General features: G+C 49.0%; 1 protein-coding gene across 1 annotated transcript in view; it reads left to right on the forward strand.

Moving 5' to 3' along the window:
- Positions 1–17,387, forward strand: part of POLR3A (RNA polymerase III subunit A) — a 44,237-nt gene extending 26,850 nt beyond the window's left edge. Inside the window, exons 21-31 of the mRNA XM_016216657.2 lie at positions 1,047–1,160; positions 5,444–5,530; positions 5,624–5,706; positions 6,258–6,428; positions 7,448–7,541; positions 7,921–8,013; positions 9,306–9,470; positions 9,949–10,113; positions 10,313–10,444; positions 11,593–11,725; positions 13,546–17,387. Coding sequence (XP_016072143.1) covers positions 1,047–1,160; positions 5,444–5,530; positions 5,624–5,706; positions 6,258–6,428; positions 7,448–7,541; positions 7,921–8,013; positions 9,306–9,470; positions 9,949–10,113; positions 10,313–10,444; positions 11,593–11,725; positions 13,546–13,694 — 1,386 coding nt within the window. The 3' untranslated portion in view covers positions 13,695–17,387. The remainder of the gene's footprint in view (positions 1–1,046; positions 1,161–5,443; positions 5,531–5,623; positions 5,707–6,257; positions 6,429–7,447; positions 7,542–7,920; positions 8,014–9,305; positions 9,471–9,948; positions 10,114–10,312; positions 10,445–11,592; positions 11,726–13,545) is intronic.
- Positions 17,388–18,413: the final 1,026 nt, after the last annotated feature.

An 18,413-nucleotide genomic window follows, 5' to 3' on the forward strand; every position in this document is an offset into this window, starting at 1 on the left:
GGGATAATTTAGAACAACCTTTTTGGAAAGTAGTTGGACAGTACTTATCTGAACTTAAATGTGGGTTCCTTTTCACTCCATAGTTAGACTTGCAGGAATCTGCCCTACAGAAGTATCTAAATGTGCCAAGAGTGTTTCTCAGCACAGTTTGTAGTAGAGGCAGACCTTCAAATGGAGGGGAGCTCAGATACATGGGGGGCTGCCTGTGCATTAGGGTGCTACATAGCCGTTAAGGCTTTGGGGAAATTCCATGAGCTTGAGGGTGGAGGAATATTTTTACTATTAAAATATTTGGGATTTTTAAAAACAATTTGTTGTTTTGTTTTTTTTTAAATATATCTTTATTGATTTCCGAGAGAGGAAAGGAGAGGGAGAGAGAGAAACAGAAACATCAATGATGAGAGAGTCATTGATCGAGCCCACAACCCAGGCATGTGCCCTGACCGGGAATCAAACCCCAATCGCCTGGATCCTAGGTCGACTCTCAACTGCTGAGCCATGCCTGGCCAGGAAACAATTTCTATTTTTAATGCGAATCTGGATTGTGTTGAAGTTTGGGGAGTAATGGAACAAAACCCACTGACGAGCCCAGAAGTCTGTGTAAGATGGAGTAGGAGTTTAGTCTGTTTTAACCTTCATGTTAAAGATAGAGCCTAAAATCTGTTGTTGTTTTGTGTGTATTTTTTTAAAAATATATCTTTATTGATTTCAGAGGGGAAGGGAGAGGGAGAGACAGAGAAAGAAACATCAATGATGAGAGAGTCATTGATCGGCTGCCTCCTGCACGCCCCCGACTGGGTACCGAGCCTGCAACCCAGGCATGTGGCCTGACTGGGAATCGAACCGTGATCTCCTCCATCCTAGGTCGATGCTCAACCGCTGAGCCACTCCCATCGGGTTAAAATCTGTTTTGAAGGGGGAAAACATCACAGGTTGCTAAAGATCCCTCTAAGTAAGGTTGTCCTGTCTCGTAATTTCTTTCATTTAATATTGCCTCCCTTCGCCGTTGCCCCCACACATCACACTGTTTCTTTTTAACACTTGAGGCAGTCTTCCCATGTCAGAGTGAGCCTGCTCTCAGTAGGAACGAGCTGGTCCTGACCACCGAGTCGATCATGAAGAAGAGCGAGTTCCTCTGCTGCCAGGACAGCTTCCTGCAGGTAAGGCCCTGCTGCTATCACCCTGACCTGGCTGGCACCATGGTGCTGGTGACCCCCAACCTGGCTTCCCCCCCCTCCAACTTGGCTGGCACAAGAAAACTGCCAGGTGCCAGCAGGTGAATTTCATAAGCTGAGGGCTTTTTATGTAAGAGTGTTTCTTTGTTTAAAAAAATTCAAGAATGGCCTAGGTGAAATCTCACTAGCCAACGTGAAGAATTTATCTTATGTCTTTCTTAGTTTATGGTTTTTACACAAGTATTTTCCTATTAGAAGAAAAATGCTTTACCTAGAGAACCGATTTTTTTAACCCTACCCCTGTCCACACCCTACAATGACTTTCTCACCCTGTGGACCAGCCCTTCCCTCAGCCATTCTGAATCCCCATATTTATTGGTAGTGGTGATGTTTCAGTGCCCTTTATTTTAAATTGCTCTTTCTCCTATGGGTCAGAAATCCATGGAGTCCGCCTTCCCTTTTCTTCTAGGGGCTGTCACCTTGATGTCTCCTTAAGGTTTTTTTGTTTTTGTTTTTTTAATGTCACTGACCCTCTTAAACAGCTGCTTTCTATTTATAATCGTGGTTTTTGACCTAAAGCAGCGGGATACAGGAATCAGTAAGCTGTTTCCTTTGTGTACTGATTGGTGATTCAAATGCAGCCAAAAATCAGCAGGAATGTGTTCTTTTCAATGTATCAGAAATAAAAACCACAAAGTGAAACTTCAGGAGTCCTTTTAGGTAAGGAAGCTCTTCAGTTCTTCCTTTTGTGTATTGAGTAAAAGGTGAAAAAAAGAATCTTACAGATTTTAATATATTTAAAATCAAGAGTATGTCTAGGCTGGGTGCCTTTGTTTTGATTTTCTTTTTTTAACAAATTAGAATTGTGACTTTGTTTTTCTACATATTTACTTATTTATTTTTCTGTTTATCCTTGAAGACCTTAACTGAGACAGGCTATGAGAAATATAACGAGGTAACGCACTTTGCAAACGCATGCTGTGACTGCTGAGCATAGAGGGGTGAACTCGAGCAGCACTCAGCTGTTTGCCAGCCCTGGAGACGACAGCTTTCCATCCAAGTGCTGGCAAACAGGCTTCCCTGTTCATCACTTTGGACAAAGTCACTTGCTTGCCTTTGACAAGGGTTAACTGGTGACCTCTGACCTCTGCTAGGCAGTGTTTATTTAGTCAGCAATCACTCGTTCAGCCGTCACTGTGTCACACATGGTGCAGATCCTGGGGACACAAAGATGACTAAACATGTCCTTGCCCTTCAGTGGCTCACAATCTGATGAACTCAGTTGCCAAAAGAGTTCAAAATCCACTGGCCAGACATTTGTCTGCGCCTCTGAAATGTTCCCAGGCTCTCGCCCGTGCCAGAGCTGAGGCCGCAGAGGCAGCCCCTGAGTGGCGCTGAGCCCGGGCCTGCCGGGCTGGTGCCCGTGTTCACAGACTGCTGTGGCGTGTGTGAGAATTTAACTGCTGGTTAATCGTGTGATTAATTGCCTGTCATTTGCCATGTTGTGAGTTCCCTGTAATATGCATGGGTTGATTCAGCTGAATTCTTAGTAGCTTAGTTCGGTTTTCATTTCTGCAAAGTGAGCTTTTTTTTAACCTCCAGACTATCTAACTTTTGTGTAAGGAAGGTCATTTCTTTCAGCGAAGCCACTGGAAGTGGGTCCCTGTGGGTGGCAGCTGAAAGGTCTTGTTTCCAGTGCCAAAGCTGGGGAGTGGTTTTAAGTGTGTCCTCTCTACTGTGTGTGCAAAGTCCCTCACAGATGAAAGTCCCTGGGTCCGCTCTGCCAGAGGCTCTGGTTTCCGGGGGGGGGGGGGGGGGGGGTAGCCTTTAACACCCATTGAAGGGCAGTGTCTGCACCAGGAGGGCTTTCAGGAGCTTGCCCTAAAGTATATAGCAATGGCTAGACAAGCAGGCTTGGGGAGGAAACCAGCACAGTGAAAGAGGCTCTTCACACTGAATAACAGAAACATGAAGCAGCAGGGGCACTACTGCCTTTGAATGTTCCCCTTTAGGCAGGCACAGCAGGAGGGATGGCTCCACCGCCCTCTCCCATCCGGCTCTTGTTTCCTTCTCTGGTTTGCAATGACTGACTATCGGAAAATGCTATCTCAAAACTCATAATTAGTAAGTAAGCCTGGAGAGTTTCTCTTTGAAAACAAATTAATAAAAGTCCTTTCTGTGTTCAATGATGGCTGAATGGCACACAGTAACCCTCCATGTATCTGCACGCTCTCTCAATGAGGAGAAGGGAAGTTGGCCATGAAAAGGCCGTGTTCATAAACAAGGAAGAGCCAAGGTGTGATGGACTCCCAGGTAGCCTCGTGGTCACCTGGCTCCTAGGTTGCAGACTGAAATTTGCTGTGGGCAAAGACAATATTGCAGAAAGCCCTGCCCTGAGAGCAGACTTTGGAGAAAGCACCTGACTTCATGCAGGGACCTGTTGTCTTATCCAGGCGCCTGACCTCCTTCAGCCCTCGGTGCCCTCTGCTCTCAGTGATGGGGCTGATGCCGTGCCACCTTGTAGAGATGTCTCACTGGGCTGTGAAGTGGCTGACTAAGGAGGCCCATGAGCCATGGACTATTTCATTTTCAGAAAAGGTAGTGACGGAAATTGCTAGGGAGTCTATGGGAGGCTAAAGAGAATTATTTTTGCAGGATTAGCATATAATTGGATTAGTAAGTGTTAAGTGTTCTATAGGTACCGTATAGGATTTATTTTTTGCAAAAGTGGACCTTCTGGTTCAGTCTGCCTTTTAAAACATTTGTTTCAGACAAAACTTTAGGCATTTTCAGCTCTGTGATATTAACTCAGGAGACTTGGGGCAGGGCATGCTGGTATTCTCCTTGGGGGCCCCTCAGCCAGCCTCAGAATCCAGAATCAAGACTTCATGAGGCTTTGTAGCCACCACCATCTGCAGTCCACCCATGGGCCAGCTCACTGGTCTGCCCATGCAGCTGGACGGCTACAGAGTACCATTCCTGCTCACTCACTGGGGGTTATCCGAAATCCTCAAGGGTATCTTCTGGAGGGCTGCTGAGGGGAAGTGCAGTCTGCCTGCTCTCCCCATATTCTCAAAACGCCCCTGGATCAGAACAGCAGCCAGTTGCTGGTCCCTAGGACTGCGTTCCAGTGACCTCTAAAGGACTGCTGTACTACATGGTGAGAAGTACTCTGTCAGTCCTGTCGTGCTTCAAGTCTGACCGCCTGGGAGTAGGACTGTGGTGGGGCAGTTCATTAAAGCACAGCACACTGCTCTGTAAGCACTCCTGGGAGCAGGTGCCGGCTGATCCTGGTTCTGGGAGTGACCATGAGACTGGGTTCATTTCACAAGCACACTGTCAATTGTAAATTTTCCCTTTAAGCAGCTGCCAGAAAACTTTGCAGCAAGTCTTTAGTCTCTAGCCCTGCCCCATGTACCCCCAACGCGATGCACCTCTCGCCTTCCTTGCTCCATTCTGTCGCCATCCTGTGGCTTGGAGTGCTGCTCTTTCCAGCCTTTGTTGTTGTTGTTTGTTTGCTTTTTACCTTTTTTTTCTTTTAGAGTACTTTTCTTAGATACGCAGGAATAGCAAATACACTGATGTTTCATTTCTAGCTTTGAGAGTGATTTCCAGGAATCCTTCCAACTCATGCGTGTGTGGGAAGGGAGTGTGAGCCTGGGGAAGTGATGCAGTGTGAGAGGCAGAGAGGAGAAGCTGAGTGTGGGAGCGTTTCCTGTGAAATGCAAGCAAGCTCAAAGCACATGTTTGAAATGTGTATAGTGTCTGCAAAGCTATGCGTTAGCTTGTATTTAAATTGATCATAGTGACTTATGGGATTCTAAAATTAATCCATCGAGAGACTAAAAATACAACTGGTGTATGTCTGTTCTGAGCTGTGTGGATAGAGGCAGTGTGTGTGCCAGGAAGGCACAGGAAATGGCAGGTATAAAGGCTTCCCTGGTGTCCCTCCTGTGTGCTGTGTAAGGGCAACCTGTCAGGGCTAGAGAGTGGCTGGTGCAGGCCATTGCTGAAACATCATTGGTGTTAAAAGGCCTAAGAAACACCTGAACCAATGAGTGTTGTGTCCAGGGTGTGGATGATTTGGTATACCCCTTGGAAAAAACATTTTGTAATAGAAACTTTATCCATGTTGTATCCCTTATAGTATATATTTAGCAGTCACGAAAATATGATTGGCTAGTCATATTACTGAAGTTCATAAAATACATCATGTCATCTGAATTACTTAGAAATATGCAACTGATGTTTGCTGTATAATCTTTCAGGAAATAAAAAAATTCATTAAGGGGGTTTCTGAGAAGATCAAGAAAACCAGAGACAAATACGGCATCAATGATAACGGCACCACAGAGGTAAAGAGCCTTCCCCAACGGTGGGAAGGACAGACACTAAGGTATTTTCAAGCGCTGCCAGCCCTAACTCTGCACTTGGTTTTGTTCTTCCAGCCCCGTGTACTGTACCAGTTGGACCGGATCACCCCCACCCAAATAGAAAAGTTTCTGGAGACCTGCAGGGACAAGTACATGAGGTAGGGACACTCATTGTCTTAGACTGTGGGGCAGTCTCATGTCCTTCCTGTTGTCCCACAGAGACAAACTTCAGCACCAGCACCACTAACTGAGCAGGCTCTGCCCCCTCTTACTCGGGATTCTGGTGGGTAGTTAGATTGGATGCTCCAGGATGTGGGAATAATGCAGAGAAGCATCCAAGTGTTTCCTCCCCACAGAGAAACTACTAATGTATTTGGCAGGTGCCACCCACTCTCTCCACCTTCAGTACCATTTGTTAGTTTGCAGGCTCTCATATCATCTTCAGGCAGTAGACCTTTGGGCCCAGTCATTGCACATGGACCACAAGTAGCCACACAGTACTACGTTCATGATTGGACCCTCTGAGCATCCTGTTTGCAACTGTTAACTGATCTGTGCCAGGTCCTTCCTCTGTCACGAGCACAGCTTGGCTCAGTTCCAATTCTTTCCTGACCGTAAAGGCATCTGCACTTTCTCTGCTGAAAGAAGACAACCAGAACCTCTCCCCAGCAGTTTTGCTGGACTTTTCATCCATATCTTTTCCTTCCAGGGCACAGATGGAGCCTGGTTCTGCAGTAGGCGCACTCTGTGCCCAGAGCATCGGCGAACCAGGCACCCAGATGACCCTGAAGACTTTCCACTTTGCGGGCGTGGCCTCCATGAACATCACCCTGGGTGTGCCCCGGATCAAAGAGATCATTAATGCTTCCAAGGCCATCAGGTGCCCGCCTCCGGTTCCCTTCTCTTCCCATACTGCCACGTTTTTCAGAACAGTGATTCTCTTGTCAGATGTGCTATTTAAATGGGCAGTATCCCAAACTTCACTGGCATAATAATGTGTAATCATATTTTAGTTTTAAAAAAAAACACTCGAGAAAAAATAAGTTGAAACTAGATACAGTCAAAATTGAAAAATGGTTCTTTATGGCCACAGGTCACATGAAAGAGAAAAACAAAAAAGACTGGAAAAGTGATAGCAGCATGTCAATGTCGATTTCAGACTTTTGATGTCATGTTTCCAGCCTAACCAGACCTGACTAATGTGTCTGCCACTTGGGCTGTGCCATGCTTTGTGGCTCCCGCATGATTTCATGGTAGAATTTGTAGGTGACCTGAGACTAGAAAAGATAGAAATTTATTACAGTGCATCTGATGACAAAATGATTCATCTATGATCTGAATCTAAAAAACTGAGAAACAGCATTAAGTTAAGAAAAGCTGCACTTGGCTCTAGAGCAGCAACCGTAGACGTCTGGGGTGGCAGGGGCTCCACTTCCCTTCCCCAGGCTGGTCATATCTATTCCAGGAGTGAGTGTTCAGGGGACACTGTCTAGCACAGTGAGCTTGGAAGCTGAAAGCTTGTGGTTGGTGATGCTGGAGGTGTCCTGGAGAGCAGGTAATTGGAGCGGGGCAAGGAATGGAGGAAGCTATAGTACACAAAGGGCCAATGTACTCAGGGAACAGAACTAAATTAACTACTTATGAGGACCAAAGAGGAAGAGGTAGGGTCACTTGGTCAGAAAGAATTTTCTGAAAGTCATTTCATTCCTTGGTAGAGTCGTTTGCCTCGTGAACTCCAAAAATAGTAAACCTAAATGAGAACATTGAGAGGAGCGTGCTTGACACAGTGAAGACTCAGTGAATTGCCGTTGCTTTTTACACCATGATTCTGAGCAGCACTCGATCTACCAAAGCAGTGGCCTTCAAGTGCTGAGATTGTTTTTCCTTCGCTCCTCACAGCACTCCAATCATCACAGCCCAGCTAGACCAGGATGGCGACGCTGATTACGCCCGCCTTGTGAAGGGGAGAATTGAGAAAACCCTCTTGGGAGAGGTAGGGCGCAATCCCTCTTATAACAAGCAAACTAGATTAGCAGTGTTGCAAGGAGGTATGAAAACACGCTGCACTGGATATACCAGTCAGTGTGTCCACGCTATTCTACATCCTTAAAAAGAGGCAGCAGGCCCTGGCCGGGTAGCTCACTTGGTTAGGGCATTGTCCCAATACGCCAAGGTTGCGGGTTTGATCCCCAGGGAGAGCACATACAAGAAGTAACCAATGAATGCATAAATAAGTGGAACAACAAATCAATGTTTCTCTCTCCCCTTCCCTTCCTCTGTCTCTCTAAAATCAATTTTAAAGAAAAGAGCAAGCAGTGAGTGCTCTTGGGAAGAGGGAAAGTGACTAACGTTCTGACTTTCTGACACTGCAGATTTCAGAGTATATCGAAGAAGTGTTCCTTCCCGATGATTGCTTTATTCTCGTCAAGCTCTCCCTGGAACGGATTAGACTTCTGAGACTGGAAGTGAGTCATGTAATTAAATGTGGAGAGGAAGTCATCCTCTGTCAGTCCCAAGCTAGGCGCTGATAGACTAGGGCAGGAGCGAGGCAGGACTCCGGAAGCATAGCAGAAGCTTGCCTTTGGTTGTTCTGTGTGAGTCCATTGCACCCTCACAGTCTGTCTTTCTGCACCTGACCCTGACACAGACACTACCATCTAAAGACACACAGGAGCCCGGCCGGGTGTGGCTCAGTGGTTGAGCGTAGACCTAGGATCCGGAAGATCACGGTTCAATTCCTGGTCAGGGCACATGCCTTGGTTTCGAGCTCAGTCCCCAGCTGGGGGAGTGCAGGAGGTAGCCAATCAGTGACTCTCTCATCATTGACATTTCTCTCTCTCTCTCTCTCCCTTCTTCTCTCTGAAATCAATTTTTTTAAAAAATTTTTTTAAATAAAGACGCACAGGAAATCAATTGAAATTTTGTGCAGGCCACCATACTCATTCACTGTGACAAAGTATTACAATAATTAGTCTCCTTGTCCGTCTTCCCCGTGTCTGGAAGGACCGTAGGGCTGCCTGTGTCTTACACATCCGCGGCCCCAGCACCAGCGCAGCGCCTAGCTACTTGGTGACTGGTTTTGGGTGGGCGGGTGAACCGTGCTTATTGTCTCGGCATTTACGTAGGGGCCTTTCTCAGGGACTGAAGCAGGATGCACACTGAGTAAACTCCTGGCGCTTCCTTCTTCCCTCGGGTAGTTAAAATCTGTACTAGTCTTTACACATTCTGTACCCTGTTCTCTCGAACACCAGGCTCATGTGTTGTCCATGGGAAAGATGGCCCAGACTGAGCAGCCAGTTCTTAGGGTAGGGGTGTCTCTAGGCTGGCTCTGGCCACCTGACTTGCGGCCCTTTTACCAGAAGTGTGGTGCAGCATCCAGGAGTATAGCACAGGAGCAGCAGTGGTGAGGCCGGCACAGGGGAGGCATCGCTAATTAAGTTGTCCTGGCCACCAGCCTCCGGGCTCCCCTGGAGCCCATGCGTGTGGCTATGAACTGGGGGGTGTGGAGGGACTATAAAAAAACTTTTTATGGTCTTTTTATGAATAAAGTAGAAATATGCATACAGTACATAAACAAGTACACAATATATCTCTGGTATTAAAATTCCGTGGAGGGGAGAGAGATTAGGGGTAAAATGCCTGAAAAGGCTTCTTAGAAGGGGCAGTGAAGGAAAGAGGCTGAGAAACTGAAATCAGAGTCTCCAATCCTCTGTCATTAATGTCCTGGGCCTGTGGCCCATGCCTGGACCCCTTGCAGGTGAACGCGGAGACAGTGCGGTATTCCATCTGCATGTCTAAGCTGCGTGTAAAGCCGGGCGACGTGGCTGTCCACGGCGAGGCTGTGGTGTGTGTCACCCCCCGAGAAAACAGCAAGAGCTCCATGTACTATGTGCTGCAGTTCCTAAAAGAGGATCTACCCAAGGTGAGGCGACTGTCACCCTTCAGGGCCCTGCCCAGCCGAATGCCAGGGGTTGTGTAAAAGGAGAGGCCACATTTACCTCTAACGTGACTCTCTAGGTGCCAGCGCACCCTAAGGATTGTCCCTACCAAGACTGAGGATGGCACCCATTTCTTCCTAAGGAATTCATTCATTCTTTCTCTTTCTTAGCACTGTTGTGCCAGCTCCGTCTGTAAATTCCCTTCTCTTCTCCCATAAAACTGACAGTGGAGAGAGACGCAGTCCCCTGACTATGCTTCCTCCCTGACCCCAGCACAGTTGGCGGGCACTTTTAGGGTTGCTATGTTACCGACACCCAGCCCTGAGGAACAGGGGTGATCCCGGGAACAAGCCCGGGGCTCGATGTCCACGTTGGCACTGCTGCTGCAGTTCCTGAGGCTACCAGGCTGGTGGAGGCCATGGGCGCTGCAGGGTCTCAAACCTTCTGTGTCTCTGAGTCCAGGTGGTGGTGCAGGGCATCCCAGAGGTGTCCAGAGCTGTCATCCACATCGACGAGCAGAGTGGAAGGGAGAAGTACAAGCTCCTGGTGGAGGGTGATAACCTGCGGGCAGTCATGGCCACTCACGGTGTGAAGGGCACCCGAACCACCTCCAATAACACGTATGAGGTACTGCTCACACTCAGGTCCCCTACAGTCATCCTGTCTCCCTTGGAGCCCCCTCTGGGCCCAGCTGGCTCCTGGCACACTCCTCGGGCCTTGCTGTTTCTGGAAAGGGCGTGGGGCTTGCCGTGAATCTGCAGGGCAGATGGGAGGGGTTGGGTAGCACCCAGAAGTGGCTGCTCCCGCTCACCCTGGCTCCTTGTAGGTGGAGAAAACTCTGGGCATTGAGGCTGCCCGGACAACGATCATCAACGAGATCCAGTACACGATGGTGAACCATGGCATGAGCATTGACAGGAGGCACGTGATGCTGCTCTCCGACCTCATGACCTACAAGGTGCGCGGAGGGGCCCTGGCTCAGGAGAATGAGGCTGTGGTGGCCACTGAGAGGAAATCAGATGCCACCGTCCCCCCAAACCTGAAGCCTGGTGGTCAGGCTGGTGTTCTGGTCAAATTCCAGCATGAATATTGCAGCCTCCTGCTAGAGGTGGAGAATGGTTTTGTTCTCAGTCGAAAATTTATCCTAAAGCAAAGCCAGCCATTGCCAAAAGCCCAAGGATTTCCAGGCAAACTGAGTTGCTCAGCCCTGTTAAACCCATTTATCATACTTCTGTAGCCACTTTCAGGAAAAGAATTAAGTTAACATGATTGTGCGGGGACTGAGGTTGGTTGGTTATATTTATTTTCCTTTCCCCAAAATGTCTTCCCTCTGGCAGTGCTATAGGGCAGCAGGTTTCCATGCCCCTTCCCACTCAGACCTGTACTGGACGGCAGAGTGTCTAGAAAAGTGGTGGGAGAGATGCCCAGCCCAGCCCTGAAGGAGCAGCTGTCCTCTGAGTCTCCCCTCAGTCTTACTCTGTGCACATATTGCGTTACTGCAGTTGCAGTAAACAGTGGGCACACCCTTTTGTGGGGAATTTTTTTTTTTTATTCCTCACACGAGGATATTTTTTCCATTGCTTTTCAGAGAGAGTGGAAGGGAGAGAGAGAGAAACATCGATTGGTTGCCTCCTGCACGTGCCCTGACCGGGCCTGGGGATCAAGTCTGCAACAGAGGTATGTGCCCTTGTCTGGACTCGAACCCGGGACCCTTCAGTCCACGGGCCGAGCGAGGCTTTAACCACTGAGCCAAACCAGCCAGGGTGCTTTGAGGTTTTTGAGTTGAGTTTTGAGCTCTTTGAGACAAATACCTTGAGAATTACTTCCTTTTCTAAAGTTAGATTCTTAATTCTAGTTCTCTGTTCTTGATGCTCTGTTCCAGTGGCCGCTGCTTGGGAGGCCGTGTTGTCAGTGACTAGTAGCCTCACTGAGACACAGGTGGGACAGTAGCTGCTAGGATCCTGTGCACACCTGAGGTTGGGACCTGAACAACCACTGTATTTGGCTGATTTTTGCTCATTCTGTTGAGAAGCTGCCATGGACGTGGTTGGTTTGAGCTGTCACGGGGGCATGGATGCCAGTCTGACACATTCCTCCCTGCCACAGGGTGAAGTCCTGGGCATTACTAGGTTTGGCCTGGCTAAGATGAAGGAGAGTGTGCTGATGCTGGCCTCCTTTGAGAAGACAGCTGACCACCTCTTTGACGCCGCCTACTTTGGGCAGAAGGACTCCGTGTGTGGTAGGTTTGCTATCTAAGAGCATCACCAGAGGCCTGGGTTGTTGGCAACGTAGACCCTGGCCGGGGCTTTCTGGGAGGTGGACAAACTGAATAGGAAGAGCTTTTATTGCGTAAGAATAAAGTCACAGGTCATGGAGTTGGAACCAGTCAATCTTTTATCCAAAGCCTGGCTGTAGCATCCTGCATCCCCCCACACCTCCGAGAGGGCTGCTCTGTCAGGACAGTTTTTAGTCCAAGAAGAAGAGATTGACCCTGGGTGTGTGGGAACTTTTCCAGCCCGCGGAGTCAACCATACCGCTCCTACAACCTCTGTGATGCCAAGGCTGGCTGGCAGGAGGGGCCTGTGCCAGGTATCCCTGTTGCCCTGACCCCCAGCAAAGGCAGCCAGCCTGCCTTTTACGTTTGTGGATCTCCTGTGCTGGGCACCTTAAATGCCTGTGTCTCAGCACCTCTGTGAGGTGTAGGTATTAAACCCTTGCACAAATGAGAAGAAAGAAACTAGCTTGCTTGCCATTGAGTCCCACCGCAGAGTCTCCCCCTGCGCTGGCCTTACCCCCGACCACACAGCACGTCTGACAGGACCCTGGGAGAGTGAGGGGTACTGTCACAGAGGTGCCGGCTACCCACCTGGCTCTGAGTCCTTTACAAGTGCCCACTTTAGCCTTTCTCCTGCTAAGACCCTGCAGGCCTGAGGTGGGAGCTTGTGAGGGGCTGGTCGAAGGAGGCTCAGTAGCTTCCAAAAGCCCACATGGGGATTCCAGGCCTGGCCACCGTCCCCCCCTCCAGAGCTCTGCTTCCTAGTGGCCATTTCCCACCTCACCTTCTACTCTTGTGTGGACTTGCTCACAGGTGATGGTCACGTGGGGCCTCAGTCAGTCTACACCTAAGATGAACTCTTCCTCCTTCAAAAGGGGTATAGGAGCCAAGCTGTTTTGGTGCAGAGGTTAGAGTGTCAGCCTTCAGACTGGAGGGTCCCAGGTTCGATTCCAGCAAAGGTGCCCTGACTGGGAATCAAATCTTGACCTCCTGGTTCATAGGTCGACACTCAGCCACTGAGCCACACCAGCTGGGCATGGCTTTTAGTTTGGTGGTTTGCCTCTCTGGTTTCCCAATAGCACAAAACCCAGAATGTAATAAGGACACACTTGCTTGTTTTAGAGCCAGAAGCCTGGTGCAGAGGCCAGGATTTGGATCTTATAAAGCTGAAACGGAGCTCAGAGAAAGAATCTGCGCCACCTCCTTATTTCTGTCGCTCTACAGGGAGCCCTGCCTCCTGAGTGTTTCCAGTTAGGGCTGCAGGTCTCCCAAGGCTCGGGACTGTATTTGAACCTCGCCCAGCCCTGGCACCTGATCACAGCAAGCACCTTGCTTTTTCCAGGGAGCTCATCACCTGGTGACGTTGTCCTACTGTTTGCTTTTCTGGGCCCTGGGTTAAGGAAGCACTGGGTGGCAAACTCAGGATTCCCTGAGCATCACTCACCAGTCTTGCTGTCTAAGTTAGTGCTACAGAGTGTCTTGGGCTCAGACGGAGAGAACCGCTGAGCCGTCAGTCTCCAGCCAGCAGCCAGGCTGTGAGTAGGCACTGCCCTTCCCCCAAGTGTCAGAAATCTCTCCACCATCTAGGAGCATGGTGCCAGCCTGTGCTTCACAGCCATCCCCATGTCATAGGTGAGGAGCAAAGGGACCAGCCCAGGTTCAACCAGTTGCTGTGTAGTAGAACTGGGACTTGAATCCCTATTTCTGGCTCCTCTGTCAGTCTTTCTGTGCTCACAACCCAGTGTGTGTTAGAAGCTCTCTAATCTCCTTCTGGTTGGTTTCAGGGGTGTCTGAGTGCATCATCATGGGGATCCCCATGAACATTGGAACTGGGCTCTTCAAGCTGCTCCACAAGGCCAACAGGGACCCGAGCCCTCCCAGGAGGCCCCTGATCTTCGACACAACCGAATTCCACATCCCCCTGGTCACATAGTCCGGGGATGAGGGACCACTCCTGACCTTGGCTCCTTGTCCTATCTAGAAAGGGGCTCAAGAGCAGCAGCTGCCTCGACGTCATGCTCCCTGGGACAGAGGCCCTGATGTCCCCAGCATGCCAGCAGCCAGGGCAGACTCCCTGTACCCCCGGGAGCTGCTCATCCAGTGACCCTGACCACCCCACAGTGCTTGGTCAGGACAACTAAGGTTCCTTCACACCTGCCACCCACCCTCCTTGTGACGAGGCCCAGCCACACATCCTTGCTCATCCCCACCTCACCTGTCTACCCATTGGCTCCCAGGGGCGTCACACCTGCCCAGGAATGAGGGGTCCAGAGCACGGTCCCAGGTTTTCCGTTGCTGAGTCCTGCCTGAATCTCAGTGTAATATACTCATGTAAATATTGTTACTATTATTTATTTGTTCAGTTTGAAAAATTTGGAGTTTTTGTTATTTGGTTTTACTTTTGAAACTAAGAAGCTGCAGAAACCAAGAAAGCCAGCATTGACGTCACTAGAAAAACTGGTTGAGCAAATGAGTCTGTCTAGGATTGGACACTGAGCTGAGACTATCTTGAGCCCCAGCTGCTCGGAAACACCTTTCACAGATTCCCTGGCTGCCCCGTTGTTTTCATCTGCCTCCAGTTCCCACAGGCGGTGGCACTGTCTTGTCACTCTACCTTGTGACAGGCCCATTCTTCGTGGTCTGGAGAAGCCTTGCGGGCATCTGGGATTTGAGGTGGGGACTGTCGGTGTACTCGGAGATGGTGAGTGAGGCTGGGCCAGGCTGCCTGCACTACCTGGGCGGCATCCACAGCCCTCCTAAAGTAATCGCCTATGTGTGCGTGGGACAGGTGCAGAGCTGGTGGCCTGAAAAGTGCCCCAGGGTCAGTGGCAGCAAGTGCCAGCTGTAAGGGGTAGAAGAGTCACCCAGACAGGATGGGAGGAGGCCCACACGGGGTGAGGGTCAGCTGGAGCTGGGGACTTGCCCTAGTTGGCAACAGCAGGCTCTTTGAAGAGTAAATGCTGTTGACAGTAGGAAGCACATGTCAGGCTGTGCAGAGAGACCCAGCAGGGCATCCCAGAAAGATCCGCATATAACCCTCTGCTCAGACCTCTGCTGGTGACTGCACCCTCGCTGGGCGGTTTCAAGGCTCTGAGGGGGCTTCCTGCAACTAGGGAAGAATGTACACCCTTGTCTCCTAGAGAGCAGAAAGGTTTGCTTCTGGAGACAGTGCTGTCTTTGTACTGAATTGCTCCTCAGGATTGGCCCAGGGCCACGGAGAAGTGGCAGTGGCTGCAGCTCCTCTCTCAGGAGAACGTCCTTGGAGCCTGGTCCCACTCTTCTGACTCTTCGGGCTCCGTGCACTTGAAGTAGAGTTCTAAAATGACTCAGCTGATTTATCCAGTTGTATAAAGCCACTGGAAGATCTAGCAACCCAAACCGAAGAGATCAGAGTTTATTGTTGAGCCAGAAGATGGTCTGGATGATTAAGAGATGGACAGGGTCAAAGAAAAAGTAGGAGAGGCTCAGGAAACGCAAGTGGTATTTTACAAACTGACTTAGGCTCTTTGGACATTCCCTAGTTGATTTCCCACGTTCTGCATTCATGCTGCTAAGGTACTTAGTACCGCCGTTGGTTCTCGGGTCTGTGTTAGAATGAGTGCCTTCTCTCCCATGCTAATGTGATTCTGAATTAGGAATTCTTGACCTGAGTTATTTTTGACCAAGACTCAGCTTTAAAATTGTATTGCAGTTTGTAGTTTGGCCCTGTGGTCCCCCTGCACCCAGAAGGTTGACCAATGAGCTTTCCATAGGGTATCAGTGATGTGGGGAAAATGTCATTTTTCTTCGTGGTCAGCCCCCTCCCCTCTATCTTTGAATTGACCCATCCGGGCCTGTTAACACACTCACCCAGGGCTGCCACTTGAGACCTCGCCACAGGCAGTGCCTCTCAATCTGCGAAGAACTGCAGAGCCACAAAGCTGCCTTCCTGAAAAATTGCCTGGGAAGGAAGCGCAGGCCTGATCGGATCCAGGACTACAGGGCGCATGCTAGGGCCAGGGAGGTGACTTGGGTAGCGGGAGGGAACACCAGCAGCGCCCACTTTCCTCTGTGACATACTTGAAACGAGGGAGGAGCGAGCACGCCATAGTGTGCTTCTGTGATACTAAAGACACATCTCCAGGAGTCCCATCTGCCTGAGGGGCTGCTCTGGGTGCTGATGAGTCCCTGAGATGCGATTGCGATGGGCACAGACAAGGAGTTGGGTTTAGGTCAGCATGTGGGTTATGCAAGGGTCTCACCGCCCAGTGAGAGGTGATGGCCCTGCAGGCGCTGCTTCTCCTCGGGTACTGCTGCCCTGCTGGCACCACTGGCATAGGCAGCGTTGGCTGGTGAACCTACTCTGCACCCCACTGTGTGTGCTATGGGTGGGTGGTGAAATGTCCCCTAATGTGACCATCTGCTCTGCCCTTGGCACTAGGCCTTATAGCAGGCACCGAGCTGGAAGACCAGATAGCTCTGTGTTCTCAAGAGTGAGTCAGTAGGTTAGGATTTTATTCTGGGCCTGCTTGGAAGAAATGAGAAAACTGTGTAAAGTCTGTCTCATCCACTCACGGATATATATTTCTGACTAGTGATCTGTCTAGTTGTTTGCCCTTCTTTATCTTTTGTACAAGGGATTAAAATAGCTATTGACTCAGTTACAACCCCCTGCTTTGTTCAGCGCTGAGCGTAGGAGAAACATCCCGGAGTCTCAGTGTCTGTCAGTTAAATTACGGTGTGTTTCTATTTCAGGGTTTATCCGTGTGTATTCACATTGACTTGTGTCTGATTGAACCTGACACTGTATAACGATTTTTCGTAAATTTTTGCTGTCTCTTGGCAGAATTCTTTTTTTCTACCAAAGCTCAAAAGAAGAAAAATTGCTGTACATAAAACTGTAGCAATTCATCTCTGTAGGTCAGTGCTGCAGGAATTTTTAAAACATGCAATACCTGACTAGTCAGGGGCACTGACCTCTTTTCCCTTAGGCTGTCAAATAAAAAAATGACAGCAGCCAACACAACAATAGCCGTCTGGTGTGAATGAATCAAAATCACACCTATTTTTATGTCAGATTGGCAAAAAAATATCATTTTTGGTTTGTCGCAGAATTTTAGTAATTAGTTTATGTGAGCCGTGAGATGAGCAAGGTTGAAAATTGCTGCTGTGTGCTGTGAAACAGGATGATTGGGGTACGCGTGGGCTCTGGCTCCTAAAATAACTAAAGTTGCAGCCACTGTGGGAAACAGTATAGAGTTTCCTCAAAAAATTAAATATGGAACTGCCATTTGACCCAGTGACCCCACTTCTGGGAATATATCCTAAGAAACCCCAGACACCCCTATGTTCATAGCAGCACAATTCACAGTAGCTAAGATCTGGAAACAGCCCAAGTGCCCATCAGTAGATGAGTGGATAAAAAAGCTGCGGGACTTTTACTCCATGGAATACTATGCAGCTATAAAAAAGGATCTCTTGCCCTAGGTCTGGAGGGACCTAGAGAGTATTATGCTAAGTGAAGTAAGCCAGTCAGAGAAAGACAAGTATCACATGATCTCACTCATATGTGGATTCTAAAGAACAAAATAAACTGATGAACAAAATAGATCCAGAGACACAGAAGCATGGAACAGACTGAGGGATCTTGGGGGGGGGGGGGGGGGCAGGTGGATGGGAAGAGATTAACTAAAATAACTAATCTTCCCTGCAGTAAGCCCACTGTCAAAGGTAAGCGCCAGCCCCACCCCTGTGGTGGAGCTAATTCACACCCAGTGGAGGCAGTGCAGTGCAGTGCCCCCTACATCTGTACTAGAAGTGCCATCTGGCCAGGATCAGGTTCCCAGCTTAACTGTTCATTCAACAAATAAGGGCCTACTATGTCCAAGATACTGTGCTAGGTACTAGAAATACAGCAAGACAGGTAAGTTAGGTACAAATGCATCTTAAAATAGTTCAGCAAAAGGGGGTGGAGAAAAGAGGTTCTGCATTCAACTTGGCAAAAAATGCACCCAGCATAATCTAGGGCCTGTTCACGTCGGCAGGCTCAGCACATCAGGCCTCACTAAGGTCCCTCTGAGCCAGAGCAGCCCAGCCCTCCCACCCCCAGCTTCCAATCATCCCTTCAGGGCCCTTCAGGACCCCAATTTGGTCTCTTCCCGTTGGGCTTGTATGCTAGAGGCTGTCTCCTGAGCAGAGGACACAGCCTGCAGTCACTGAGAAAGCCTGCTACCATCCTCGCCGCAACCCCAACATACTTGCAGTGTTAGCGAGTGGATATTTAAGTCTGAATATTTGTTAAGCTTCTGCTCTGTACCCAGCAGTGTGCTGGGCCCTTAGAGAATGTCCCTGTATACATGGAACTTACCCATCTGGCCGCAGTCATCTTGTGGTTAAAAGCTTGGGTTCCATAATCAGACTATTAGAACTCAAATCCCAATTTCTCCTTTCTATCTGGTGACCTATAACTTAACCTCTCTGCCTCATTCATTTATAAGACAGGAATGCTCTTGAGGGGTACCTAACTCAGTCATTGTGAAGTTTCAGCGTGATTGTGCATATAAAGTCTTAGATGCACTCATTCAGTATGTTTGCAATTACTATCACTATTTTTACTAAAAAAATACAGTCTGGGAATTCACAACTAAAATCCAATCCTCTGACCCTTTTTAAT

This window comes from Miniopterus natalensis, chromosome 14 (assembly GCF_054644295.1).
Source record: "Miniopterus natalensis isolate mMinNat1 chromosome 14, mMinNat1.hap1, whole genome shotgun sequence".
Classification (NCBI taxonomy): Eukaryota; Metazoa; Chordata; class Mammalia; order Chiroptera; family Miniopteridae; genus Miniopterus; species Miniopterus natalensis.